This window comes from Megascapheus bottae, chromosome 6 (assembly GCF_031878675.1).
Source record: "Megascapheus bottae isolate mThoBot1 chromosome 6, mThoBot2.hap1, whole genome shotgun sequence".
Lineage (NCBI taxonomy): Eukaryota > Metazoa > Chordata > Mammalia > Rodentia > Geomyidae > Megascapheus > Megascapheus bottae.
This window is the reverse complement of record NC_143514.1, coordinates 56,849,897-56,874,109: the sequence shown is the minus strand read 5'-3', so window position 1 is coordinate 56,874,109 and position 24,213 is coordinate 56,849,897. Positions and strand designations below refer to the sequence as shown.

Below are 24,213 nucleotides of genomic sequence, written 5' to 3'. Positions count from 1 at the left end.
AGGGCTGACTGTAATTAGCATCCATCTTATGTGAGATTACACAACTTGAAACCTCGAAGAGCTCACAATCTATCTCTGGGGACAGGTCTGGGGACAGGTCCGGGAGAGTCAGGTCCCAACGGCCATGAACTAAAATGTGGAGAAACTGACAACAGGCATGACCAAAGGATAGGCCAATGTAGGAGAGGAGGTCTAAGGAATGTCTTGCAGCTGATTGATAAACCCTGGTTTAGACGTCTTGTTTTTAATTAAAAATGAAAATCGATTTATTAATTCCTCTGCAAAACATATAATCAGATTATTCACTTCACTGATAAGAAAATTGTCAGTAAGAAACTTGGCACTGGTTTCTACCTGCTTGAATGTGTTGTCCAGGCACATCTGACAGGCCCCAGGGGCTGGGGTCAGCTGGCCAGGTTGCCATCACTGTCAGAGAGAATGGAAGGAGGGCAGGGCTGTCCAGGCAGGGGAACAAGGTAAACAATGACTATACAGTAAATAAACATTTAGTGAAGTAGGGAGTGCAGTAGGAGCGACACAAAAGTTGATCAACGGGCCAACTGAGTCCTGATCACATTCTTCTGTTGTTAGGCTTTAACCGGGGAAAAGCAGGGAGCCATTGAGCAAGAGCAGGTCACTGTCACTTTGGTGGCTGGTAACAGGAAAAAGAGGATTATTCTATCCCTGGTCAACCTTTAAGCCCTAGCCACCTTTGTCCCTGAGATCTGAGATTCCCACATAGCATCCACTGTCCTTAAAAGATCAGATATCAGATATAGAAGGAGGAATGTCCAAAGATCGCAGATCAGAGTGAGAAGTGCTCCCTGCTTCCTTATGTCTCCAGCTCACCAGCCCCAGGCTGGATGTAATTGTCTTCAATGAAGCCATCATCATCCTCATCTTCAACCACCACTGGACGGTCCCCGCCCCCAGTTCTGGGCAGCGGGCGATGCTGGTAGCTGGCACGGTATTGGCGGCAGACATGGCATTTGGCAGCAAGTGCAATGAGGAGAGACAGGAACACGGCCCCCAGCACAACCCCTACTAGTACCGGCCACGCCCGGCCCCCACTGCTGGGTGCAGGGGTCATGGCTGATGCTGTGGGGAGCCCCACGAAGGCTGCAGAGAAAAGGACAACATTATAGGTGGTGCCCAGGTGATGCTCCAGGGAAAACTGATTGAAACGCAGGCAGGACCCTTTCCCCAAGCCCAGCAGCTAAGGGGACCCCATCCTCTTGTTAGCTACCCGCCCTGCTACTCACTTTCATTTGTCTCACTCATGGAGCGGCCTGATGAGATCAGGGAGCTTCGGCTTCTACCAGAAAAAAGAGCCCAGGCTCCAGAGAGACCCCAGATGCCAGGCAGTTGTAGGGTACAAGTCCTAGAAAATATACAGAGGCATAGGGGTCAAGGGCAACCAGAGGGACCACATTCCCGGCCACACTCCCAGCCACATCTGGCACTGCACAGATGTTGATGACTGGAACACTGCCCATTTGTCCACAGAACAGAAAACTCTTGAGTTCAAGGAAACTGGCTCTGCCTTTCTTTTTCTTTCTTTCTTTTTTTTTTTTTTTTTTTTTTGCCAGTCCTGGAGCTTGAACTCAGGGCCTGAGCACTGCCCTTAGGCTGCCTCAAGAGTAGAGCTCTACCATGTGAGCCATAGCACCACTTCTGGCTTTTTCTATGTATGTGGTACCGAGGAATCGAACCCGGGTCTTCATGTATGCTAGGCAAGCACTCTACCACGAGGCCAAGCTCCTGGCCCCTGGCTCTGCCTTTCTAAGGCATGGTTGCTAGGCTCAGTTCTAGAAGCTTCTAAAACAATAAACAAATTCTGATGCTCTTAATGAGAACTCCTTAAGGCTCAGATACCATGTAACACACACACACACACACACACAAAATTATATGGACATAAACACTATGTCTACCTTATAGATGAGGACCCCAAGGCCAAAGAGGTGAACATACTCAACTAAATCCCAGGTCCCTGCCACGAGAGCCCCCTCTGCCATGCTGCTTGTTAATAGATTTGGCAGAGGCAATCCTGTCTCCTAAGATTAGACAGCAACAACTGTATGGAAACATTGAAGAGAAGGATGCAAGTCCTTCCGAGGACAGAAACCTTACACACAACCAGAGCTGCTCAGTGTGGTAAGGGCACTGCCACACACCTCAGTGCTCAGCCCTTGCAGCAGCTCCTTCAATACTTAAATCCATGGCAGGCCCACATTCTACCCTGGAGGGAAGCTCACGCCACAGATGACCCCCCGCCAGGACTGCCTTAAGCAGGAAATGATGGGACTGAGGATCACGGAGGCTGGGCACTCTGGAGGGAAGCACCTGAGTCAGGTGACCAGCTGGAGCAACTCAGGGAGGCTTGGGGATCCCTGGAGAAGTGACACCTGAGGCAGAGGTACGGGGGAGACACACCTCAACATGCCAGAGAAGGGAGAGCTAGGCTTCCATTGGAGCAGAGCCACCAGGCTAGGGAAGTACCTACAGAGAAGCCCCGGGGCCAGGAGCGTCCAGTCTGTACTATGCTGCAATATGGACTCAAAAATACTCGGGCTCCCCGCACTCAACTGGCCCTCAAGCCCCAACTGTGGTCAATACCTCCAGCCAGCCACCCCTCTTCCCTGCCCACAAGCCAGCGTCCTCCTCTTGTCCTTCCAGCCACTATCTCCTAACTGGTCTTTTCTGACCTCTACTCCATTCCCCAGAGCCAACTCTGAACCTAAAATATGCTTTGGAAAAAATCCTTCCAGAACTTCTCAGCGATGCTCTTCGGATTCCTAGCCTATCCCTGAAGCTTGTAATCCAGCACTGAGCCCTCGGGCCCAACGTCTTCCTGGACTCTTCCTCTTGAGCCCCAATCCAGGCTCCAGGAGACTACTCCTGTCTGGCTCCTAACCATCTTTGCCTCAGGTTTTTGAGTCTCCATTCTTCTCAAGACCAAATTAAACCATCCCAATCATGAGGTTGCCCAAGGATTCCCCTGGGTGACCTCTACCTGTTCTACCCAGTCAGCTGCCACTCAAAATGGGACAGCACCAGTTCCCTGAGCGCCTGGAATCGTTGTGTGCTGACAGTTGTGTGCTCAGTGCTGCAGGCAGCGCTGGGCCTCTGCTACTCAGCACAGGTTAGAGAAGTTAACGGAGGAAAGGGGGAGAGAAGAAGGAGTGACTATATGGGAAGAAATCTTTTACAAAGGAGAGAGACATGGGTCCTTCTGCCACTAGCAAGGCACCAACTTCTCCAAAGATGAGCAAGTTCATTACCTTGAAAGGATTCAATTAGAATTTTTCAAGGGTACAACGCTTCCTTTCTCCCTGTAAATTCTTCCAAAAGACCCATACGTGTGCACACACATTCTACCCATTCCCCAGCCCTCACTGGCCTGCCCATCCCCCCCACCACACAGCACACACCACTACAGATTCGGCCCACGCAGATGTGTAATTTCTCCAGCAGCCTCTGGGGATCTCTGGGGCTCTCCCACGCCCCCCACCCCCACCCCATGTCTTCCCCCTGGGCTCCCCACCTTCAGGAACTGTGCACAGGCGGTGGAGGTGGCTTCCGGCTGGGCGGGCACAACGTGGACAGGTGGGCGGGCCGCTGCGGGCTGACTCACCTGGGGACGCAGTGGGCGGGGCGGAAGCGCAGGTGCGGGGAGGGCAGGTGCGGGGAGAGCTGAGCACCCAGGAGACTGGAGGACTGTTACTGCATCTTCCCAGGTCTTTATGGGTGAAGGTGCACCCTGCCCCCAGGGCTGGAGAGCTGGTACAGTGGGGTGCAGAGGGGACCTAGAAGAGGCCGGCCTTAGCCTACAGCGTCTCAGGCTGATTGCCCCGATAAACAAGTGAATTTCCGGTGGCGGGTCCAAAGTTCAGAGTGGAAGGGAGAGTTTTTCAGGTCCTGGCAGGCAGTGGGCGGGAACTGCAGGGGAAGGGGAGGGCATTCTTCCCAGGCAAAGCCACCGGGCCCAAGGACACTCCATATCCCCCTTGAATGTGTGTCTGTGAGAGGAGAACCCCTGGTTCTCTCCTCCTGGGTCCCGGCCAGAAGGCTTTGAACCTCTCCCAAGTGTTTGCTTACCTTTCACATCCCTGGGCCTGATGCCTCTTGTCTGTCCTTTGGATACAGCACAAGAGTCACCTTCTCGTGACATTGATCAAGATGCACTGTATTTATAAACTGATTTGTTTAGTTGAAACCCCTTAGTATAACTACTTAAAGAGTATGAAAAAGAAATTGGAGGAGGAGGAGGATGACGACGACGACAACTACGACAAGGACCAGGACAAGGACAAAGAGGAGGAAGAGGTCACCTTTTCTGAGCTGTTTACCCTGGCAAGCCCTGTTTCGGGTACTGGGTACCTTCTGTATGCCTTGTAGCCTTTTTCTCAGTACCTGGTACTAATTCCTCTCCGTGCTGCCTTCCCCAGTGGCCTGAGAGCTCACCCAGAAATAGACACCCTGTCTGACTCATCTCTGGGTTCCCAGGACCCAGCACAGAGCCGGTGGCAGGACAGGCTAGGTACACAGCTCAAGGACCAAAGATTGCCTACACCAGTGTAACCAAGGTAGCTAGGACAGGGACGTGCCAAGATGCACAGGAACTAACTGCAGCGCTGGAGCAAGGGCTGCCCAGAGGTGATACACAGTCGAACTGAGGACACTTTCTGAAATACTCTCAATTTCATGACAGAGGAATGAGAGAAGTTAATCAGCCACAAGTGACAAATTACAAAGTGAAAATCTAAAGTGAGAAGCAGCAGCAAAAGCCCAGCACCGGTGGCTCAGGCTTGTAATCCTGCTCAGCAGACTGAGATATGAGGATCTCAATTCAAAGTCAGTCTGCGCAGATCCCCGATTCACCAGCAAAGGGCCAGAAGTGGAGAAGTGGTTCCAGTGGTAGAGTGCCAGCCTTGAGTGAAAAAGCTTAGGGACTGCATGAAACCTTGAGTTCAAGCCCTGGTCCTTAGATAAAGGAAAAAAAAAATGTTTATTTTACCTTCTTGAATGTGTATAAGAACCTTGAGTGACAGTCCTAATTAATACTGACCCACCTTCTGCACTTTGGTATAATCTGTCCTTCCTATATGCTAGCAGGTTCAAAGGGGTCAATGTAAAAAGCCTACGCTTTTCTTTCTTAGATTTTCATTATAATGAGTTCTAGCATTTTAGATCTCACTTCTCCCCACCCGCCCCCCCCCCCCAAGTGTTATCTGTCCTGTTGCTGGGGGTACAGCAGCTTGTCCCAGAACAGGTCCTTTTCTGGCTAGCAAGTGTAATGGTTTAATAAATGCTTTTCTTTCTGGGGATCTCTTGCTCTCAGGAGCAAGGTGGTACAATGAGGATAGTGGAAGCCAGTTCATACAAGGCCCATCGCATACTCTGCACCAGCTAAATCCAACTTTTCCCTACTCCCAGAACCTACCATCCTCTCTCCTCCCAGGCTTGGCATATTCTGTTCCACTATTCCTGGGACCTGTGTTTTGCTCTACAACTTGCACCTCCAACTCCTCATTCCGTGTCTCCACCATCCAGATTCCTTACCTCTCAGGTCCCAGCTTAGGAGCCTCTTATTTCTTTCTTTATTTATTTGTTGGGTTTTGTTTGTTTAAAGTAGTTGTGCAAAGGGATTTCAATTCAATGTGTCAGTTATGAGTAGGACACATTTTCATCATTGTCACCTCTTCCATTATTCTTCTTTTCCCCATCTATCCCAACCCTACCAATTCCCTCAAGTTCTCTGGTTTCAGGAACCTCGTTATCTAGACCAGCCTTCCCTGATGCTCCCTAGTCTGAGTGACAAACCCTCTTCACTCCTCCTGCACCCCACACCCTGAGCCCTTATCCCCCCCATTGCCCTGACCACACTGTATTGTGATTTTCTTTTCAGTATTCCATGTAAGTTGTGGGGGAAGTTCTCATAATCTCCCCGATATCGACACTGGCAAAAATGAATACTGAAATGAATGAATGAGAAGGAAGTGATCATTATCCCTGAATGGAAAAATGAATGCTAAGGAAACATATTTTATTTTCTTTTTGAAACAAGGAAGTCCTAGGAATCAACCAACAGTCACAGAACACCTATCATGTCCCAGCATTGCTTTTTGGAGTTTTTTTGGTCAGTTGTGAGGCTTGAACTCTGGGCCTAGGCACTGTCCCTGAGCTCTTCAGCTCAAGGCTAGTGCTCTGTCACTTGAGCCACAGTGCTACTTCTGGCTTTTTCTATATATGTGGTACCAAGGAATCAAACTCAGGGCTTCATGCTTGCTAGGCAAGCACTATATATACATACATATATATATGTATATATATATACATATATATATAACATTATACCCCTTTTTGGTCATTTTCAAACATGTGATTCAGTAGCAATTACTACATCCATAATTTCTGAGCATCACTCTAGTTTTACAGCACTTCTCACTGTAAAGGATACTCTTACCCAGTAAGCACCCACTCCCCCATTTCCCTCTACCCACCTGCCTTGAGTTTGCCTATGTTAGATATTTCATATTCATGTCATCATATTTATACTAGCTTTGTGGGGGGAGGGGCTTGGACTCAAGGCTTCGCACTCTTATTTGGTTTTTCCACTCAAGACTGGTACTCTACCACTTAAGATATGCCTTCACTTCTGGCTTTTTGTGGCTAATGGGAGATAAGAGTCTTATAGACTTTACTACCTGGACTGGCTTCAAACCTTGATCTCAGCTCTCAGTCTTTGGAGTAGCTGGGATTATAGGCATGAACTACCAACACTTGGTTTTGTGCTAATTTTTTTGTTTTTGTTTTTCTTTGTTTGCCAGTCCTGGGGCTTGAACTCGGGGCCTTTGCACTGTCCTTGTGCTTTCTCAAGGCTAGAGCTCTGCCACTTGAGCCACAGCACCACTTCCAGCTTTTTCTGTGTATATGGTACCAAAGAATTGAACCCAGGTCTTGGCAAGCACTCTATCACTAGGCCAAATTCCTGGCCCCTTTGTGCTAGTTTTTTGTTTGTTTGTTGTTATTGTTGTTGTGGGACTTGAACTCTGGGCCTGGACTCTATCCCTGACTACTGCCCTATCCTTGAGCCACAGCGCCACTTCTGGTTTTCTGGTGGTTAATTGGAAATAAGAGTCTCATGGTCTTTAGTGCCCGGCTGGCTTTGAACCGTGATCCTCAGATCTCAGCCTCCTGAGTAGCTAGGATTACAGGCATGAGCCATCACACTTTCTGTGCTGTTTTTTTTAATGAACTATTTTTAGTTGATCTTCATAACCATGCCACAAGATAAATACTGTTTACCCACTCAATAGATGAAAAAGATGAGGTCGTAAGAAGACAAACTGCCATGAAACCTTGAAGAAGAAAATAAAGCAAAATGTCCATTCATCGACCAATGGTCTGTCATTAATCCTTTCTACAAAGAATACTCATCAGATGCCCACCACAGTGCCACAACCAGCCCATACAACACATGTTGCAAAACAGCAGGTGGCAACCTGCTGGAGACCCCACAGCCCTGAGTGCAGAGAGGGTAGGCTGGAAAGCAAAACATGCGTTGGAGTTTCGGCAGCTCTGATGCAACAAAACAACCAAGCTGCGCTGCCAACCATGCAGTAAGCACTGTGAGAGCTGCTGGAAACACTTCATGCTTTCATTCTGGCAGGGAAAGCAGACACTACACAAATAAATAAGACCATTTCAAATAATGGTGAGTGTTGGAAACAAGATAAAATAGCTTCATGTAATAGCTTCATGTGATCATGAGAAAAAGCTGTTACTTGACATGGCCAGAAAAAAAGAGGGACTGGTTGAGGAGGAGAGAGAAAAGTGTGGAGCGTGGAGGTAGGCAGGGTGGGGTGGAGGGGAGGGAGTGGGGGGGGAAGGCTATGTCAATATCTAGTGAAAAGCATTTTGGGAAGAGCACAGTCAGAGAGACAGGAGCATGTCTGGCTTGTTCACAGCAGCAAGGCTGCTGCTGGATGGGATGTGGGGTGATAGGGATGGCTGATGCTTCTGGGGTTCATCAGTCCTGCCTCCCTTCTGTGGGACTCAAAGTTTTGCTGATTTGGGCTGAGGAGGCCAGGATGAAAGCAGAGAGGGAGGCCAGCCAAGAAGCTGCTGTAAGCATCCAGGGGAAAGGAGACACCACCTCAGGGGAGTCAGGAGGAGATGGGAAGAAATATTCAGGTTACAGATACATTTTGAAGAGAAAGCTAACAAAATTTGCCAACTGGATTTGGGAATTGAGAGAGAAAGGTGAAGAATTTTGTCAATAAGAGCTGCTGTTTACTAGTACAGGAACACTGTGGGAGGGCTACAGGGAAGGGAATCAGGATCAAGGCTTTGGGCACACTGGGTGCCTGAGAGACATAAACTAACATGGGGTCTCAAAGAATCTACAAAACATGGAGTCAAGTGTTTGGGTTAGATTGGGTGAGAGAAGCGCTCTGGAATATACCTAGAGTAGAGATCAGACTGGGGAAGAGAAACAGGAAATGAGGTGAGGGAGTGGCCCTGGTGGTGAGCTTGAGGGATCCTGGCCAGAGAAGAAGACATTTCAAGGACAAGGGCTTGGTTAGCACTGTTAAGTTCTACAAATTGGTCAACTTAGGTATGGACTGCAAATCCACCTTTGAAGTTGGCAAAGTAAAATCCCCGGTAACCTTGACAAGAGCAGTTTCCCCAGTATGTTGAAGACGAATGTCGGATGAGGGTGTGCACAGATTAGCAAGCACAAAAAGTGAAGCCCTCTTTTTCCAAGAAACCCTTCTCTAAAAGAGAAAAGCAGGCAGATGAAGAGAAGGAAGACCCTGAGGAGGAGCAGAACACAGAACTGCTAGATCAGGCATATGCTGGTCAGAAAAACCCAGGAGAGACAGGAATTTGATGATGAAGAAGGAATCGAGAAACAAGAATGAAGTCTCTGAGGAATCAATGGAAGGTGGGGTTGGATACCGAGATCTGGCCTTGACAGAAACAGCAGAGTCCCTCTTAGTCACTGGGGGAAGATGGCCTGTACTGGGAAAATGCAGGTCTGTGATGGGAACATCTGGACAATTTCCTCTGATTCCTATGTATTTATTTATTTTTCCAGAGCAGTAGGAAGCAAAGTCCTCAGCTGGGAGGAGACGTGGGCAGGGGGTACTAAGGCTGGAGAAGAGAAGAGAAAGTATGAATTTATTCCAGAGCAGAGGTGTGAGAGGTGACCCTAGTTGTGTAATAAGCTTGTGGGGCTGCAACAAATCCCCTTAGGGTAAATGAGTCTGTTAGGGTTTTTATTTTCTGATCACTCCAAGTCCAGGTGGGGAGAGGATGGTGAGAAAGATTTAAGCAGGAGTAGGGATTTTCCAGGCAAATACAATAAAGTGCATGCCAGAGAGGCAAAGACGCTAAGCTATAGGCCAGGGAATGGAAAATGGATGCAAGATCTGGCAAGGGTAAAGAGAGAAGTGGGCCTGAAAAGTGTGGGAAAAACAAAACAGAGTGATCTGGTGGTTTTGCAGCAGTTCCGGTGTACTACAGAGTAGGAGGACCTGGTGACAGGGGCAGGATGATGGCAAAGGGTGGGCCCAGGGAACTGAGGTCACCCAGACAGTGCAATTCTTGTTAAAAACAGGTTCTAATGTAGGAATCATGGCATAGTCCTGAACTGAGGCCTTCAGAGCAATGGTGGCTTTAACCCTTATCTGAAGCATGTGGCTAATCTGCTCAATCAGAGGCCTAAGTATATAAAACTCTATCCTAAATAACCCCGGGCTCCCAAATCCCAGTCTGGCACCTTTCCAGTTATATCCTGGCTCTATCTTTCTGCACGGATCATTCACATTTCCCGTCACAGTGTTCAGTTCTGCAGTCTCTCGGAGTGACAGATAGCAATCACTTCCCTTTGGGGACATAATTGCATTTCTCAAAGATAGCTCAGGTTTCTGCGAGCCGAACAAGGCATGGATACAGAGGAAGCAAAAGCACGAGGATTCCCCAGAATCCACTCACACTGGCTCCCTTTCCCATCAGACCTAACTTCCACCCCACCCCTCCTGGAGCAGGTAAGACTCCTCATCTGAGGGGTCTCTGTCTTGGGGGGCTGAACAGCCTGTTTGAGAAGCTAGTAAGAATAGGAAAGTACATGTGCTTATGCAGGAATACGCTCACAGGGCTGAACATACATTAATTGATGCTCAGTAAAAAAATTAGTTGGATTGAGGCATGCTTAAGATCAGGGAGTTTACTTGCTGGCTCTGAGTTACAAACTGGCTATTAGTCCTTTCCATTCTGTGCACAAAGACCTAGGTTCTGTCTTAAACAGATGAGAAATTGTGGCAAGCCTCTAAAGGGAAGCCGCCCATCTCTCATGCTTCCAGTCACTTCCAGCCTCCCACTAAAAAAAAAAATCATCGGGGCCGGGAGTTTGGCCTAGTGGTTAAAGTGCTTGCCTAGCATGCATGAAGACCCAGGTTCGATTCCTTGGTACCATATACATAGAAAAAAGCCGGAAGTGGTGCTGAGGCTCAAGTGGTAGAGCTCTAGCCTTGAGAAAATCCAAGGACAGTGCTCAGGCCCTGAGCTCAAGCCTAGGACTGGCAAAAAAAAAAAAAAAATCATCTGCTTCTTTGAACTTTAGCTTATTCTTAAGAAGACACACGCTAGTCCTCCTCTCCATCTTCACTTTCCCAGGAATCTGGCCTTGCTCCACTCCAGATCTGCCACTGCTAACTTCCTAGACGTATTGTATTCCCTTGCCTGGCCCTCGTCACTTAGAACAATCCTAAAGTCCACTGAGAACAGGGTTTGGAAAATGAACCGTTCGCTGAGAAGTCGGTGTATAAAGAGCTCAAAGGACCCTTTTCCAGTGGTGCCTCCTGGGAGACCCCAGACCAAAGCACCATTTAAAGCCAAGGGTTTTCCCACCTCCTCAAAGTTGATGGGCCTAGAGAGCATCATAGTATTCCAAGAGGCCCTGAGTCCTTGGCCATCCCCAACCACACCCACCTTAAAATGCCAATAAAATGACCTCACAGACTTGAATCTAACACCAGCCTCCTGAGTTGATGTCTGCCCGTGCCTGGCTCTCCCTTGCCATACCTGATGGCATATAAAGATAAACATGGCACATACAAAGTGTAATGATGTACCGGTCTATGGACTGCCATGGTTTTTTAGTTAGCTCTGGGGTAGCAAGGCCTAGGGAAATCAGAGTTCAGTGAGCCTGGCAGAGACAACCACATCCTCTCCGGAGGATGCCTCAACCATGGAAAAGGATGGAGGCATTAGACCAGCAGGACTAGAGGTGTCCGCCATGCCACAATAGGGCAAAGTGGGTAGAATGATCATATCTGACATGCTCTTGCTCTTGGGGCGGTTTGGTTAGGAAGGGGAAGGAGGGACGCTGGTACCCACTTGAGCTCGCAGGAGTGTTGGAGCAGGCCCCATGCAGAAATCCTCCTGTGCAGGCACCCCAAGGCTGTCTCCTGGTGACAGCAGGATGCTCACAACTGTGTGTGCTTGCAACACCATGCACCCTGCCCATTTGGGACATCGTTTCTTCCTCCGAATGGAGGCAAGGGCCAAACTGGCAAACACCACTGTGCCTTCAAGGGAAAGGGCTAAAGAAAGGGATAGAGTTGGAACACTGCCTTTCAATTGTGCTATTGTGGGAAACACTAGTGTATGTGCCACTATCTCTTTGCCCTCTATCCAACATTCCAAATATTGGGCACCCAGAAAACATGCCCCACAAGCAGATCCTGAAGGAATATGTGACTTAGGCCATGGTGACAGTTTTGTTTGTTTGTTGTAAAATGTGCTTTGTATGCTAAGTAGCTTGCTATTGTTTGAGGGCAAACAATGAATCACTTGTGTCTCATACAATTGGATGTGGTATTGGTTCTAGGATTTCAGAGTGACCCAGGATAACTTTGAGGCAAGATGCCCTTAAAGCTCATACCGGCTGCTCTGCCTGTCTTCCCTTTCCTCTGCAAAGGGCCCCATCCACTGTGACACAGAACCGAGTTCAGCTCATGGTTTTTCCAGAATAAAATCTGATGCTTTCTGAGTATATGAGCACATTCTCTGGCTGTGAATCAAATTGTCAGAGGCCAAAGCTAAACTTCACCATGTAAATAACGTGGGGAAGAATTTGTTTCCTCATCTGTAAAATGGAGATAACAATGAAACCTATCTCAAAAGGCTAAGAGACCCAGTTAGGAGTCTGGCCTAGTGGTAGAGTGCTCGCCTAGCATGCACAAAGACCCAGGTTCAATTCCTCGGAACCACATACATAGAAAAAAGCCAGAGTGGTGTTGTGGCTCAAGTGGTAGAGCTCTAGCCTTGAGAAAACCCAAAGACAGTGCTCAGACCCTGAGTTCAAGCCCCAGGACTGGAAAAAAAATGCTAAGAGTCTAGCCAGGTGTGATGGCTCACATCTGTAATCCTACGTACTCAGGAGGCTAAGATCTGAGAATCGAGGTTCAAAGCCAGCCCGGGCACTAAAGAACATGAGACTCTTATCTCCAATTAATTACTAGAAAACCAGAAGTGGGGCTGTGGCTCCAGGGGTAGGGCAGTAGCCTTGAGCTGCAGAGCTTAGGGACAGCACCCCGACCCAGAGTTCAAGCCCCATGTAGCCAGTGCCTTTTTTTGGCACTGGTAAATCTCAATATCTGTCAGCCATTGTAACGGCCGTTGCTAGCTATTCTAGTGTTAGACTGTTTGCGTTACTGGGTACATCTCATTCTAACCAAGGTCATCAAAGTGTGTTCCAAGTGAAGTAAATCCTGAGTTTCTGTTTGGTCCCTGCACATTGTGCTGGTTTCAGCTTCTGATCTCACAAGACTCCTCAGAGCCAAATGGCCTTTGTCAAGCATTTTGTAGAAAAGGGACTTCATTCAATGCCGTGTTGAATTAACTGGAGCTTCCTTTAAATAAAGGCCTGTTTTTAGAAGCTTTCGGTTTTCAACAAAGAAAAGAACACAACTAATTCCAAGTAGTCTCATCACAGCTTATCGAAAACACCTGGCACCTCTTTTCAGCCTGACAGTGCACACACACACACACACACACACACACACGCACACGCTAACCTTAGGACACTGCCTCAGACTACTGTTCCAAAAATATTTGCTGCCAAACTTCCTCTCACTACTTGTTTCCTGGAAGAATAGCAAAACTGGCTTTTAAATCAACAGTATGTTTAGGTTTTGTTGAAGTGAAGTGAAAGTACAATTGTTACTACAAAATCTCTCTCTCTCTCTCTCTCTCTCTCTCTCTCCTTCTCTCTCTTCTTTCTCTCTCTCTCTCTCAAAGCAAAGATATTTTTCTTCTTTCTGTCTATCAACATGGAAAGTGCAAAAGTGTTTCATTGTTAAATATGGTTTCAGACAAAGATAGAACTTAAGAATCTGTTATCATGTTACTTATTTTAACCAGAAGTAAAACTTAATAATGTTTGGGCAACACTTACTTGTTTTTCAAAAAGCCACTGTATTAAACAGCAAAGTAAAGGCACAGATGGAAAATACAAAGACACCAGCTTCAGGCTTGCACATGACCAAGAAATATCTCAAATACTTTTCAAAATTTTCTTAGAGCCAAGATACAAGGGCGTGCTTTAGGAGAAGATAGGAATGTAATCTGGGGCGGGCATAAAAGGCATATTGGCACTGCTCATTTCCAAATCACTGAACAGGACAAAGCAACATTTATCTTCACATACTGGCTTAACATAATTTGTACACAATAGCTTCCCCAAGAAGCAAATATAAGAACTCTCACTCCATTAATTTTGAAAAATATTTGCATGGGTGCCCAGGTAATCCACTCTAGTTTGGCAGGTTTACTTGGCAGCAGTCACCAATGGCCTCCCTGCTTCACTATCACTTCAGAAGATGACCAGTGTGACACTGTTTCAGATGGCTTTGATGTCAGTGTTTCTGCTTGGGTGGTGCTGATGGTGGAAGCAGGGCCTTGTCCATGCTAAACAATGCACTCTAAAACTGAGCTATTCCCCCAACCTTCTGCCCCTTGAGGCCAGTTTTGGAAGACAACTTGGAAAGAATTTCTGTCTTCCCCCCTCCCCCATGTAGACTTTTGATGGAGCCCCAAATTTAATCTGCTTTTTTAAAATTCTTTTTGATGCGTAATTCGCACCACTATTTCAACCATTGAATTTCTTCTTTTTTCTCCCAAGATTAAATAGGATTTAATTGCATTTGCATTAAATGAAAAATATACCCCTTGGCTAACTCAGCTAAGGATGATTATGGTATCAGCAGCAGGACACCTGGGTATAGCACACCTACTGGGGCTAAATCTAGTGAGAGAATCTATCGAATTTTCCCTGCGTTCCCCTTTCTTTTTTTTAAAAAAAATTTATTTCAATGTACAGAGGGGTTACAGTGATATTCACCAGATAGAGGGTGCATTACTTCTCACACATTGACATCCCTTCTTACATTTTTGTCCCCATTTCCCTCCCCCCACTCCCTCCCCTCATTTTTCCCCTCCTATTTCAAATAAACAAGTAAACATCTATATAATATACCAGGTAACAAAGTGGGATACTGAAACAATATGAGATTAGCCAAAGGGCAACACAAAAGAGAGAAAAACATAATACATAAAGAATAACGGTCACTTATAATTAAGCTTTGTTTCCATGTCCTGGAGGTCCATTAATTTGGCCTCATCCTATAAGGCCTTATGTATCTAGGGTTTGAGCTATTGTAATCCTCTGCTAGGAGAGTTCTAGATGTGTACTCATTATTACAGATGAGGGAAACCATTGAGTCTATTTTCCTTTGGGTCTGGCTTACTTCTCTTAATATGATTTTTCCCAAGTCTTTCCATTTCCTTACAAATGGTGTAATGTCATTTTTTTCTGATGGCAGCATAGAATTCCATTGTGTATAAATACCACATCTTGTTGATCCAATCATCAACTGAGGGGCATCTGGGTTGGTTCCATATGTTTGCTATGATAAATAGTGCTGCAATGAACATCATTGTGCTAGTGGCTTTAGTATGTCCTTGTTTCTGGACCACTGGGTAAATGCCCAGTAGTGGAATTGCTGGGTCATAGGGGAGATGTATGTTTAGTCTTTTGGGGAAATGCCATACTGCTTTCCATAGTGTCAACCACTGAATTTCAATTGCATCACTATTTCTATGAGAAGACTGTGGACCTTGTCTATACAGTTAATGAAATCAAATCCATGGACGTTTTCATGAGTCTGTCCCACAATCATTTATCTACATGCAGTCTACAGCTGGAAGAGTAGCTTAAGAAATAACACAAGAAAGTCAAATGAATGTTGTGGTAGGTATAAGAGTTTGTGGTCTGAATTCAGGGAGACTGTGGATCATGGCTATCAGGCTTTTCTGCACCTCTAAAATCTATGGGATCCCATGAAGAACACTAGGCTCTGCCTATAAACTTTTACTTAAAAAAATCAAGAAAACACTAGTGCAACTGATTTCTAGTTGAACCCTGCCTCCAAAGTGGAACTTAATATTATAATTGCCACTCCAAAAGTTTGTCACATCCATTGGAACTCTTGTACATTTCTGGCCTTTTAGGTAAGCCAAGTGGGCCTGGGATTCACTGTGAAGCCTCACGTTGGCCTCGCTTGAACCAGCGGCCCTCCTGCCCCAGCCTCCTGAGTGCCAGGACTGTAAGTGCATGCTACCATGCCCTGCACTCATTTTATTTTCAAATCAAGGAAATAAATATGAAAAGCAGAGTTATTTTAAAATTATTATTATTTTATTCACAAGTAGGTACTATAGGGCAGAGAATATCAGCTGTTTATATGACAGATACTGGATTCAATTTCTCAGTACCAGCCCTCTATTCCCATTTGCCTAGTCCTCTCATCCTAAGTAATTACTTTTTATTTATTATCTTTCCAGTTTCCTTATACACAAGCAATATAAATATAGATTCTTTTCCTATCTTGGATTAAAAACTAACTCTATGTACACTGCTTTTCACTTTCTTATTAGTTTACCTTGTGGAGCTACAGAGTTTCTTCAGTCCTGTTATAATTATGTAATATCCCATTGTAGAGCTAGACCAAAATTTTGTTAGTAGTCTCCTATTGGCTAAGGTCTAGTTACCAGTCTATGTACAACCAGGCCATAAGTATTTGTGACATTATATATGGTGTAAGTATATCTACAGGATGAATTTCCAAAAACATGAATAAATGGGTAAATGCACCTGTGATTTCTGATAGCTATTCCTCAATTGCTGTCTAGGGAGGTGGAACAGTATGCTTTATGTATGAACATACTCACACTGGTCTATAAAAATAGTGATCAGGGGCCGGGAGTTTGGCCTAGTGGTAGAGTGCTTGCCTAGCATGCGCGAAGACCCGGGTTCGATTCCTCGGTACCCCACATATGTAGCAAAAAGCCAGAAGTGATGCTCAGCCTTGAGAAAGTCCAAGGACAGTACTCAGGCCAGGGCTGGCAAAAAAAAAAAAATAGTGACCATTTTTCTTACCCTGGGTCTGGGTGAGGTCCAGCATGTTTTTATATGTCAAAAGGCCATTTGTTACTTCTCCATAATCATAACCTTTCATCATTTTCAGAATCATTGCCCACTTATCTTTTGGATTTTCTATCCTTTGATTTCTTTCTTTCTTTCTTTCTTTCTTTCTTTCTTTCTTTCTTTCTTTCTTGTATGTGTGTGTGTGTGTGTGTGTGTGTGTGTGTGTGTGTGTGTGTGTGTGTGTGTGTGTATGGATCTTGGGGCTTGAACTCGGCCTGGGCGCTGTCCCTGAGCTCTTCAACTCAAGGCTACTGCCCTACACTTGAGCCAAGCCCCACTTCCCATTTTCTAAATGTTAATTGGAGATAAGAGTCTTAGGTCTTTTTGTGCCTGGGCTGGCTTTGAACTTTGATCCTCAAATCTCATCCTCCTGAATAGCTAAGATTACAGGTGAGAGCCACTGCGCCAGCTGTTCTTTGATTTCTTATCTTTCATATGAGTTAAGAAATGTCTCACATTCCTCTACTATTTTTGCCTTTCAGTGTTTATTTGTAGCACATTTGATTAACACTTTCTTTTAGGATCTATAACCTGAGTTTGACTTAGAAAGGTCTCAACCAGAGTTATAAAGAAATACCCATGTTTTCTAATTCTTTTGTAAATTTTGTTTTTTACAGTTTGTTCTTATATTAATAAAATGATGTCAATATTATCTTTCAGATATCAAATTGAATTAAAATTAAACTAAATTAAAATTAAATTAGAACATTTTTTAAAGCCCAACTTTTCCTACTGGTTTGAGGTTCTACATTTTTTCAGAAGCTACCTTTCTTCCTGAGTGAGTCTTATCTCTAGATTTTCTCCCCATGCTACTTTAATTATTATGACTTTGGATATGTTTTATGTTCTAGCAAATATTGAGGTGCAATGAATTGCCTCATAACCTAGTTACTTAAAACACAATGGTTTTATTATTTCTCAAGTCTCTTATGAGTCAGAAATTTGGAAAGTCTTAGCATGGTATTTGGGTTCTGGCATATTCATAACCAGTACTACTTGACCATTAATGTCAGTGGGTAACAAGAAGTAAATCTGTGATGAACAGGAAGTGCTAAAACAGCTCATGGCTAAACAAGCATCTATCTGTATGAGTGTGTGTGCGTGTGTATGTGTGTGTCTGTCTCTTTTTCTCTCTGTTTCTCTCTCTCTGTGTCTCTGTCTCTCTCTCTCTGTGGCTCTGTCTCTCTCTCTCTCTGTCTCTCTCTCTGTCTCTCTCTCTGTGTCTCTGTCGTCTCGGTCTCTGTCTCTCTCTCTGTCTCTCTCTCTGTCTCTCTCTCTCTGTCTCTCTCTCTCTCTCTCTCTCTCTCTCTCTCTCTCTCTCTCTCTCTCTCTCTCTCTCTCTCTCTCTCTCTCTCTTCATATGTAGCCTCAAGGCTTTTTTTCTCTGCATAGAAGACTTTGAGCTTCCTCCCAGCTTGGAAGATTCAGAGAAGTCAGCTATTTATGTGGCAACTCCAAGTTATAGGACACTGTTTCTATTAAAAAAGTAAAAGCTGTCCTACCTTTTCCAGCTTAGCCTTCCTTGGAAGACACTGAGCATCATGATGCCACACATTCTATTGTGTGGGTGTGGGTGGGTGGACGTGCACATGTGCACACCCATCCCCAGACCTGAACTTAGAGCATTGTTCCTAATTTTTTTCCCTCAAAACTAGTGCAGGTGCAGTGGCTCATGCCTGTAACCCTAGCTATTCAGGAGGCTAAGATCGTGGTCAAAGCCAGCCTGGGCACTAAAGACCGTGAGACTTTTATCTCCAATTAACCACTGGAAAACTGGAAGTGGCCCTGTGGCTCAAGGGGTAGGGTGGCAGCCTTGAGCTGCAGAGCTCAGGGACAGCATCCAGGCCCAGAGTTCAAGCTCTATGGAAAAACAAACAAACTAGTTTTCTACCTCTTGAGCCACAGCTCCATTTCTGGCTTTTGTTGGTTAATTGGAAATAAGGATTTCGAAGATGTCCCTAGTAGGTCTGGTTTTAAACTGTGATCCTCAGATCTCAGCCTCCAGAGTAGATAAGATTACAGGCGTGAGCCACCAATGCCTGGCCCATAACTCTACTTCTCAGTAGGAAAAGTGTATCTGTTACAAAGAAAGAATATGTAGAATGGGAGGTCAATTTGGGAAATACAGTCTTCCACATCTTACTTTCCACTGGGGTTGAGGCATATTTTACAGATCTCTGTTTTCTTGGCCATTATTACCAGTAGAAAATTCTTACTGTCAATTAGCCTTTTTAGAAACCTGCTATATAAAGTAAGTTCACTGATAATCATATGCCAACCTTTTATCATCTTCATATAGTATTTAACTTTAACGATGGCTAAGTTTCCACTGTGTTTTTCTCCCTTGATGACTGAACCCAGTGTCTATGTATGCTCAATAAGCACACACTTGCCACAAATGTGCATTCCCAACCCCCCACGTAGGATTCATTTATGAAAATATATATATATATATATATATATTTGCCAGTCCTGGGCTTGAGCTGAGGGCCTGAGCACTGTCCTTGGACTTTCTCAAGGCTAGAGCTCTACTACTTGAGCCTCAGCACCAATTCCAGCTTTTTCCTATATATGTGGTTCCGAGGAATCGAACCTAGGCCTTCATGCATGCTAGGCAAACACTCTACCACTAGGCCAAACTCCCAGCCCTGAAAAAACATATTTTGAAATCAAATAGTTGGTATGACTGTTTTGTGGGGGCGTTGGGAGGGTGGAGGTTCTCAGATCAGGGAGTTGGAGATATCCTTATGGAGTCATATTTAGCTTAAGATAAGTATATATAACTACATATAGAAATTTATTTGCAACCGTTACCACATATATTTCCTTGTCAGCTGAGACATCCTAGAAGCAATAAGAAGTTAGTAGTAATGAGCAAATGGATTCCCAGGTTTTGCTTGGTGCTGAGTATTCAACACAGGATTCGTAGTCACAAAGTACCTACTCCACCTCTGAGCTGTAGCCTTGGTCTCCACTCTCAAATTAAAGAGACCAGGGCCTTTTGAAGGTATAGGATGAGTCTAGGACTACAGTTGGACACATACAAGAGGAATCTAGAGCACGTCGTTTGTGCTTAAAAGTAAACAAATGCTAGAGAATAATAAACAAAGAACAAGCTATAATTTGTGAAAGTGTGTCAACAGGGACCTGGGAACAACCAAGAGTTCCCAGTGGCCAAAGCTGGAATCATTTGAGCAACCAAGTGAATAAAGAAATATTTGGACTATTACACTAAGTATGAAAGAATTATCTATAAGTTGATAGTGATATAAATAAAAGATGGGTTAAGTATGTACGTGGGTGAAGAGAGGAATCTGTCTTTAAAAGAATTCCAAATAATTTATGGAGCTACTTCAGCTTCAAAGAAGGAAGACATAGATCTCCTTTCCTCAAACACAGACTATTTATAGTGATTTCCTCCACAAAATACAGAATGGAATGGAAAGGGAGGAGAAAAATAGTCATTTAGACAGTAGAGAAATACAAAAGATACAACACCAGCCCAGTTATTGATGTCAATGTGGGCTGTGATAAATTGTGTCCCTACTATGTGCCTTTGACACAATGTGATGAAGATGGCACTTGATCTTGGTGGTCTTCCTCCCAGAAATCCATAGCTCCAGTCTTATCCTGAGAAAAGCATCCGGAAAATTCCAGTCGAGGTTATCCTATAAAATAATAGCCTTGTATTCTGTAAAAATTGTCAAAGTCATCAAAGCAAGGAAATCCTGAGAGACACTCACATGGCCAAGAAGAGCCTAAGGAGACATGACAATGAAATGTAATATGGTGTCTGCAGATGGGGTCTTAGAATAGATAAGAGACATAGAGGGAAACAGGTGGAATATTGATTTAAGTTTTTAAGGGCTAGCCCAAGTAGTTCAGAATCAGCAAGATCAATCATGTCTTTTAAATATCATAAATAAACAAACAAACAAGATGGACAAATAAATACCATTCTCCCATCTAGCTCAGGAGAATGAGCTAATGTGATACACAGGAGGCTGTGGGCTGTGGCCAGTGGCAGTGCAAGGCACTGCTTCATCTCCACTGCCCTGACACTTGAAAGTCCATCTGGGTACCATCATCCCCATCCTTGACTTCTAGACAAGCATCAGTCCCTTGAACTAAACCTGGGAGAAAGAAGTGTTTCCCCAGGGCCATCATATCCCACACTCAGTGGGACCTGGCTAGATAGTCCTCGACCCTCCAGGTAAACTCCATGCAGCCTCCTGCTCCTTGTCAGCATGGTCTGCGGTTCTAGTTCCCTAGGCCCTCTCTCCACCTCTATTCCTGGAGGAACAAGGGTGGAGGAGGTCAGATGAAAGAATGATCCAACCTGGAGAAAAGAAGTTCCAGTCCTAAATAGGCAAGCAAAGGGCCAATCGCCCATGGCCTGGGGACTTCTTAGAGCCTTGGAAATAAGTAGATCATACATTGGTCATATTTAAGAAAAGACCCAGATATCACCCTGATAATAAAATTAAATTTATAAAAGACCCAGTACCCCCACCCCACCACTTCCTTCAGTTCAGAGAACCATCCTTCTCATTGCCACTCAGGAAATCTTGGACTTCCAGTCCGTCTTGAGTTAATTTAAACATCTTGTTAAAGTCTTGTGTTCAAGTTTTCAAGTGTGTTCCATGAAAGGATCTCTCTTACTTCTTAGGCTATATGTTCCAAGGTGTAACACCTCTGCTCATGGTTGTATCTTTTTCTTTTCTTCTGGGTCATGGGACTTGAACTCTGTCTGGGCACTGTCCCTGAGTTCTTCAGCTCAAAGCTATTGTGGTTGTATCTTTAGCCTATGCTACAGGGCCTGACACATGGAAGGGCTTGGTAAAAATACATGGTCGGCCTCCATCTTGTTTTCATTAGCCTCATCCCAGAGAAAGGCTATTTCTCCAAATGTAGAAGTGGCCAAATCTACGAAGTGGCTAAGAAGAACACATAACAATGTTCCCTGTCACTCAGACCAGTCAACACCAGGAAGCAAACACAGCCCTGCTTAGTCACAGCCCACTGTCCCAAGGAGTCTTAGACGATTCTGAAACACAAGTCTGTTTTTCAGTTGAGTTGAGAAAAGGGCAGCTGCTAGGTTTGTTTGTTAGTTTTGTTGTTGTTGTTGTTGCTGTTTTTTGTTTTGAGATGGTCTCATTATGTAACCCAGGCTGGCCTCAAACTAAAGATCCTCTTGCTTCAGCCTATCAAGTGCCAAAATGACAGTTGTGCCCCCACCACTTATAACTTAGCTTTTCTTTTGAGAACCTACTACAGGCTTTTAACTACTTTGCCACTGCTAAATCAAGGTCAGTAAATTTAGTACTTGAAAACTAAACTTACAGGACTGGGAATATGGACTAATGGTAAAGTACCTGCCTAGCGTGCAAAAAGACCTGGGTTCAATTCCAGGGTACCACATACCCGGAAAAGGCTGGAAGTGGTGGTATGGCTCAGGGAGTAGAGCACTAGCCTTGAGAAAGCCCAAGGACAGTGCCCAGGCCCTGAACCCCAGGACTATCCAAAACCAAAACAAAACCTAAACTTAATAGATAGCATTTACTCAAAGCTTTACCTCAGTGTTGTATCAAACTCTGACTGTTCTAGACCCCTGATAGCTCACTGAAAGCCCTGCATGTCCCCTGGTGCCCATAGCTAGAATTCTGGCAGGCAGGGAGGGGTGCGGGGAGGACCGCTTGATTAGCAGTGACATATTAGCCTCATGTGGGGTGGGTCATACTGCTATTTTTTGCTTAACCTGCCTTTGGCTTAGCTCTATCATGATCAATTTTATTTGTTTGGGTTGTGGAGTTTATCTTACAATCAACAGAACTGTCTATTTTCTCAAGCATTATTTTTGTCCTGTAATTTTCCAGTCACTGAGTCTTAAAGATATGTATTGTGGTTTAGATATTTCCTATTGTAACAGCTGATGTATTCACAACCCACTCAACATTTGCTTGTGGGGTGATATTTCATTTAGCGTGTACTGTTTATAAACCGATGCTATTTAAATTACTTGCAACATAAAGTCAACATATGTAAAAATACTTTTATACTTTATAGAACATTATTGTATAATATACATTCTTATATAAAACTACAACCGTTGCCTTTTATTTATCTACAAATCATAATTACCAGGATTTGTTTTCCAGAAGACAGATGGGCCTAGAGTCTTTATATGTGCCTCAGTTAGTGTCTTATACTTCTCTATTCAGAGAAAACACCTGTGCCTCTCTCTGTGTAATTTTCAAAAATAAATATTGCTCTCATAGTTCTATATGTCTACAAAATAACATGGGGCCCACCAGGTTTCCTAAAACCACAAAAAGTGTACTCTGCCTGCAACCCTGCCACACAAATGACCCCAGAATGTTCTAGTCCCTTTCTCATCCTGTATTTGAAGATCTTGGCACCAAAGGAACTATAGTCTAAGGCAACAACCACTCTCACTCCTAACAGAGCCTACTCAGAAAGAGCTCATCGCAGACTCTAATCTAGGAAAAGGAATACCTGTAGGCCAGGGAGGTCCCTCTAATCATTTTTCATGGGACAGCAGGAGCCAAAGCCTTTCTTGGGATTTTCCAGGAACATTTAGCTGCCTAAGCCAGCTGAATCCACGTATAGGGATCCAACTTCTCCAAGAAAGCAAATTTGAGTCTACATCCAGAGGAGAATCTAGTCTTCTCCCAGAACAGATTCTGGGAAGATGTTCCAGCCCCAGAGGGAGGGTTTGAACTTTGAAATCACCTAAGTTGATACTAGTCTCAGCTCTCCCCCACTCATTCCATTTAAAAGGGGGTACAGAGTTAACGAGTAACACTTCCTTTGCCTCTCTGCAGTACAACATTCACACTATACACATATTGCTCTGCTCTGAGACCACTGGAAGCTAGAGATGAGTAGGGGCTTCAATGTGCTAAAAAAAAATGGATCTGGAAAATGAAGAAGAGGTCAGAGCCATAGGGTTTGAAGGCTGGGCTATTTCCAGGTATGGACGGTCTTTTTAGAGTGGAGGCATCTCAGGCCAGGCAATAGTGACTCACCCATATAATCACAGATACTCAGGAGGCTAAAAATCTGAGAACTGTAGGTCGAAGCCAGCCTGGGCAGAAAAGTCCATGAGATTCTTATCTACAATTAACCAGCAAAAACAAAGCCAAACTGGAGTTGTGGTCCAAGTAGTAGAGCACCAGCCTCAAGCAAAAAACAAAAACAAAAAAAATCTAAGTGAGGCTGGGAGTTTGGCTTAGTGGTTAAAGTGTTTGCCTAGCATGCACGAAGACCCGGGTTCAATTCCCCGGTACCAGAAGTGGTACTGAGGCTCAAGTGGTAGAGCTCTAGCCTTGAGAAAACCCAAGGACAGTGCTCAGGCCCTGAGCTCAAGCCCAGGACTGGCCAAAAAAAGGAAAAAACAAAACAAAACTAAGTGAGCCAGATGCTGGTGGCTCACACCTATAATCCTAGCTACTCAGGAGGCTGAGATCTGAGGATCACAGTTTGAAGTCAGCCTGAGCAGGAAAATCTGTGAGGTTCTTATATCCAGTAAGCTACTTGGAGAAAAAAAACAACAACAACAAAACCCTGAAATGGTGCTGTGGCTCAAGTAGTAGAGTGTTAGTTTTAAGCAAAAGCAGCTCAGAGATAAT

The 24,213-nt window shown here is 44.8% G+C and overlaps 1 protein-coding gene across 1 annotated transcript; it reads right to left on the bottom strand.

Moving 5' to 3' along the window:
* Positions 1-238: 238 nt before the first annotated feature.
* Positions 239-3,597, bottom strand: C6H1orf210 (chromosome 6 C1orf210 homolog). Its single transcript, XM_090335048.1, has 3 exons — positions 3,548-3,597; positions 1,263-1,381; positions 239-1,119 (listed from the first exon to the last, which is right to left on the bottom strand). The coding sequence occupies exons 2-3, from the start codon at positions 1,279-1,281 to the stop codon at positions 833-835; spliced, it is 306 nt and encodes a 101-aa protein (XP_090191174.1). The 5' UTR covers positions 1,282-1,381; positions 3,548-3,597; the 3' UTR covers positions 239-832.
* Positions 3,598-24,213: the final 20,616 nt, after the last annotated feature.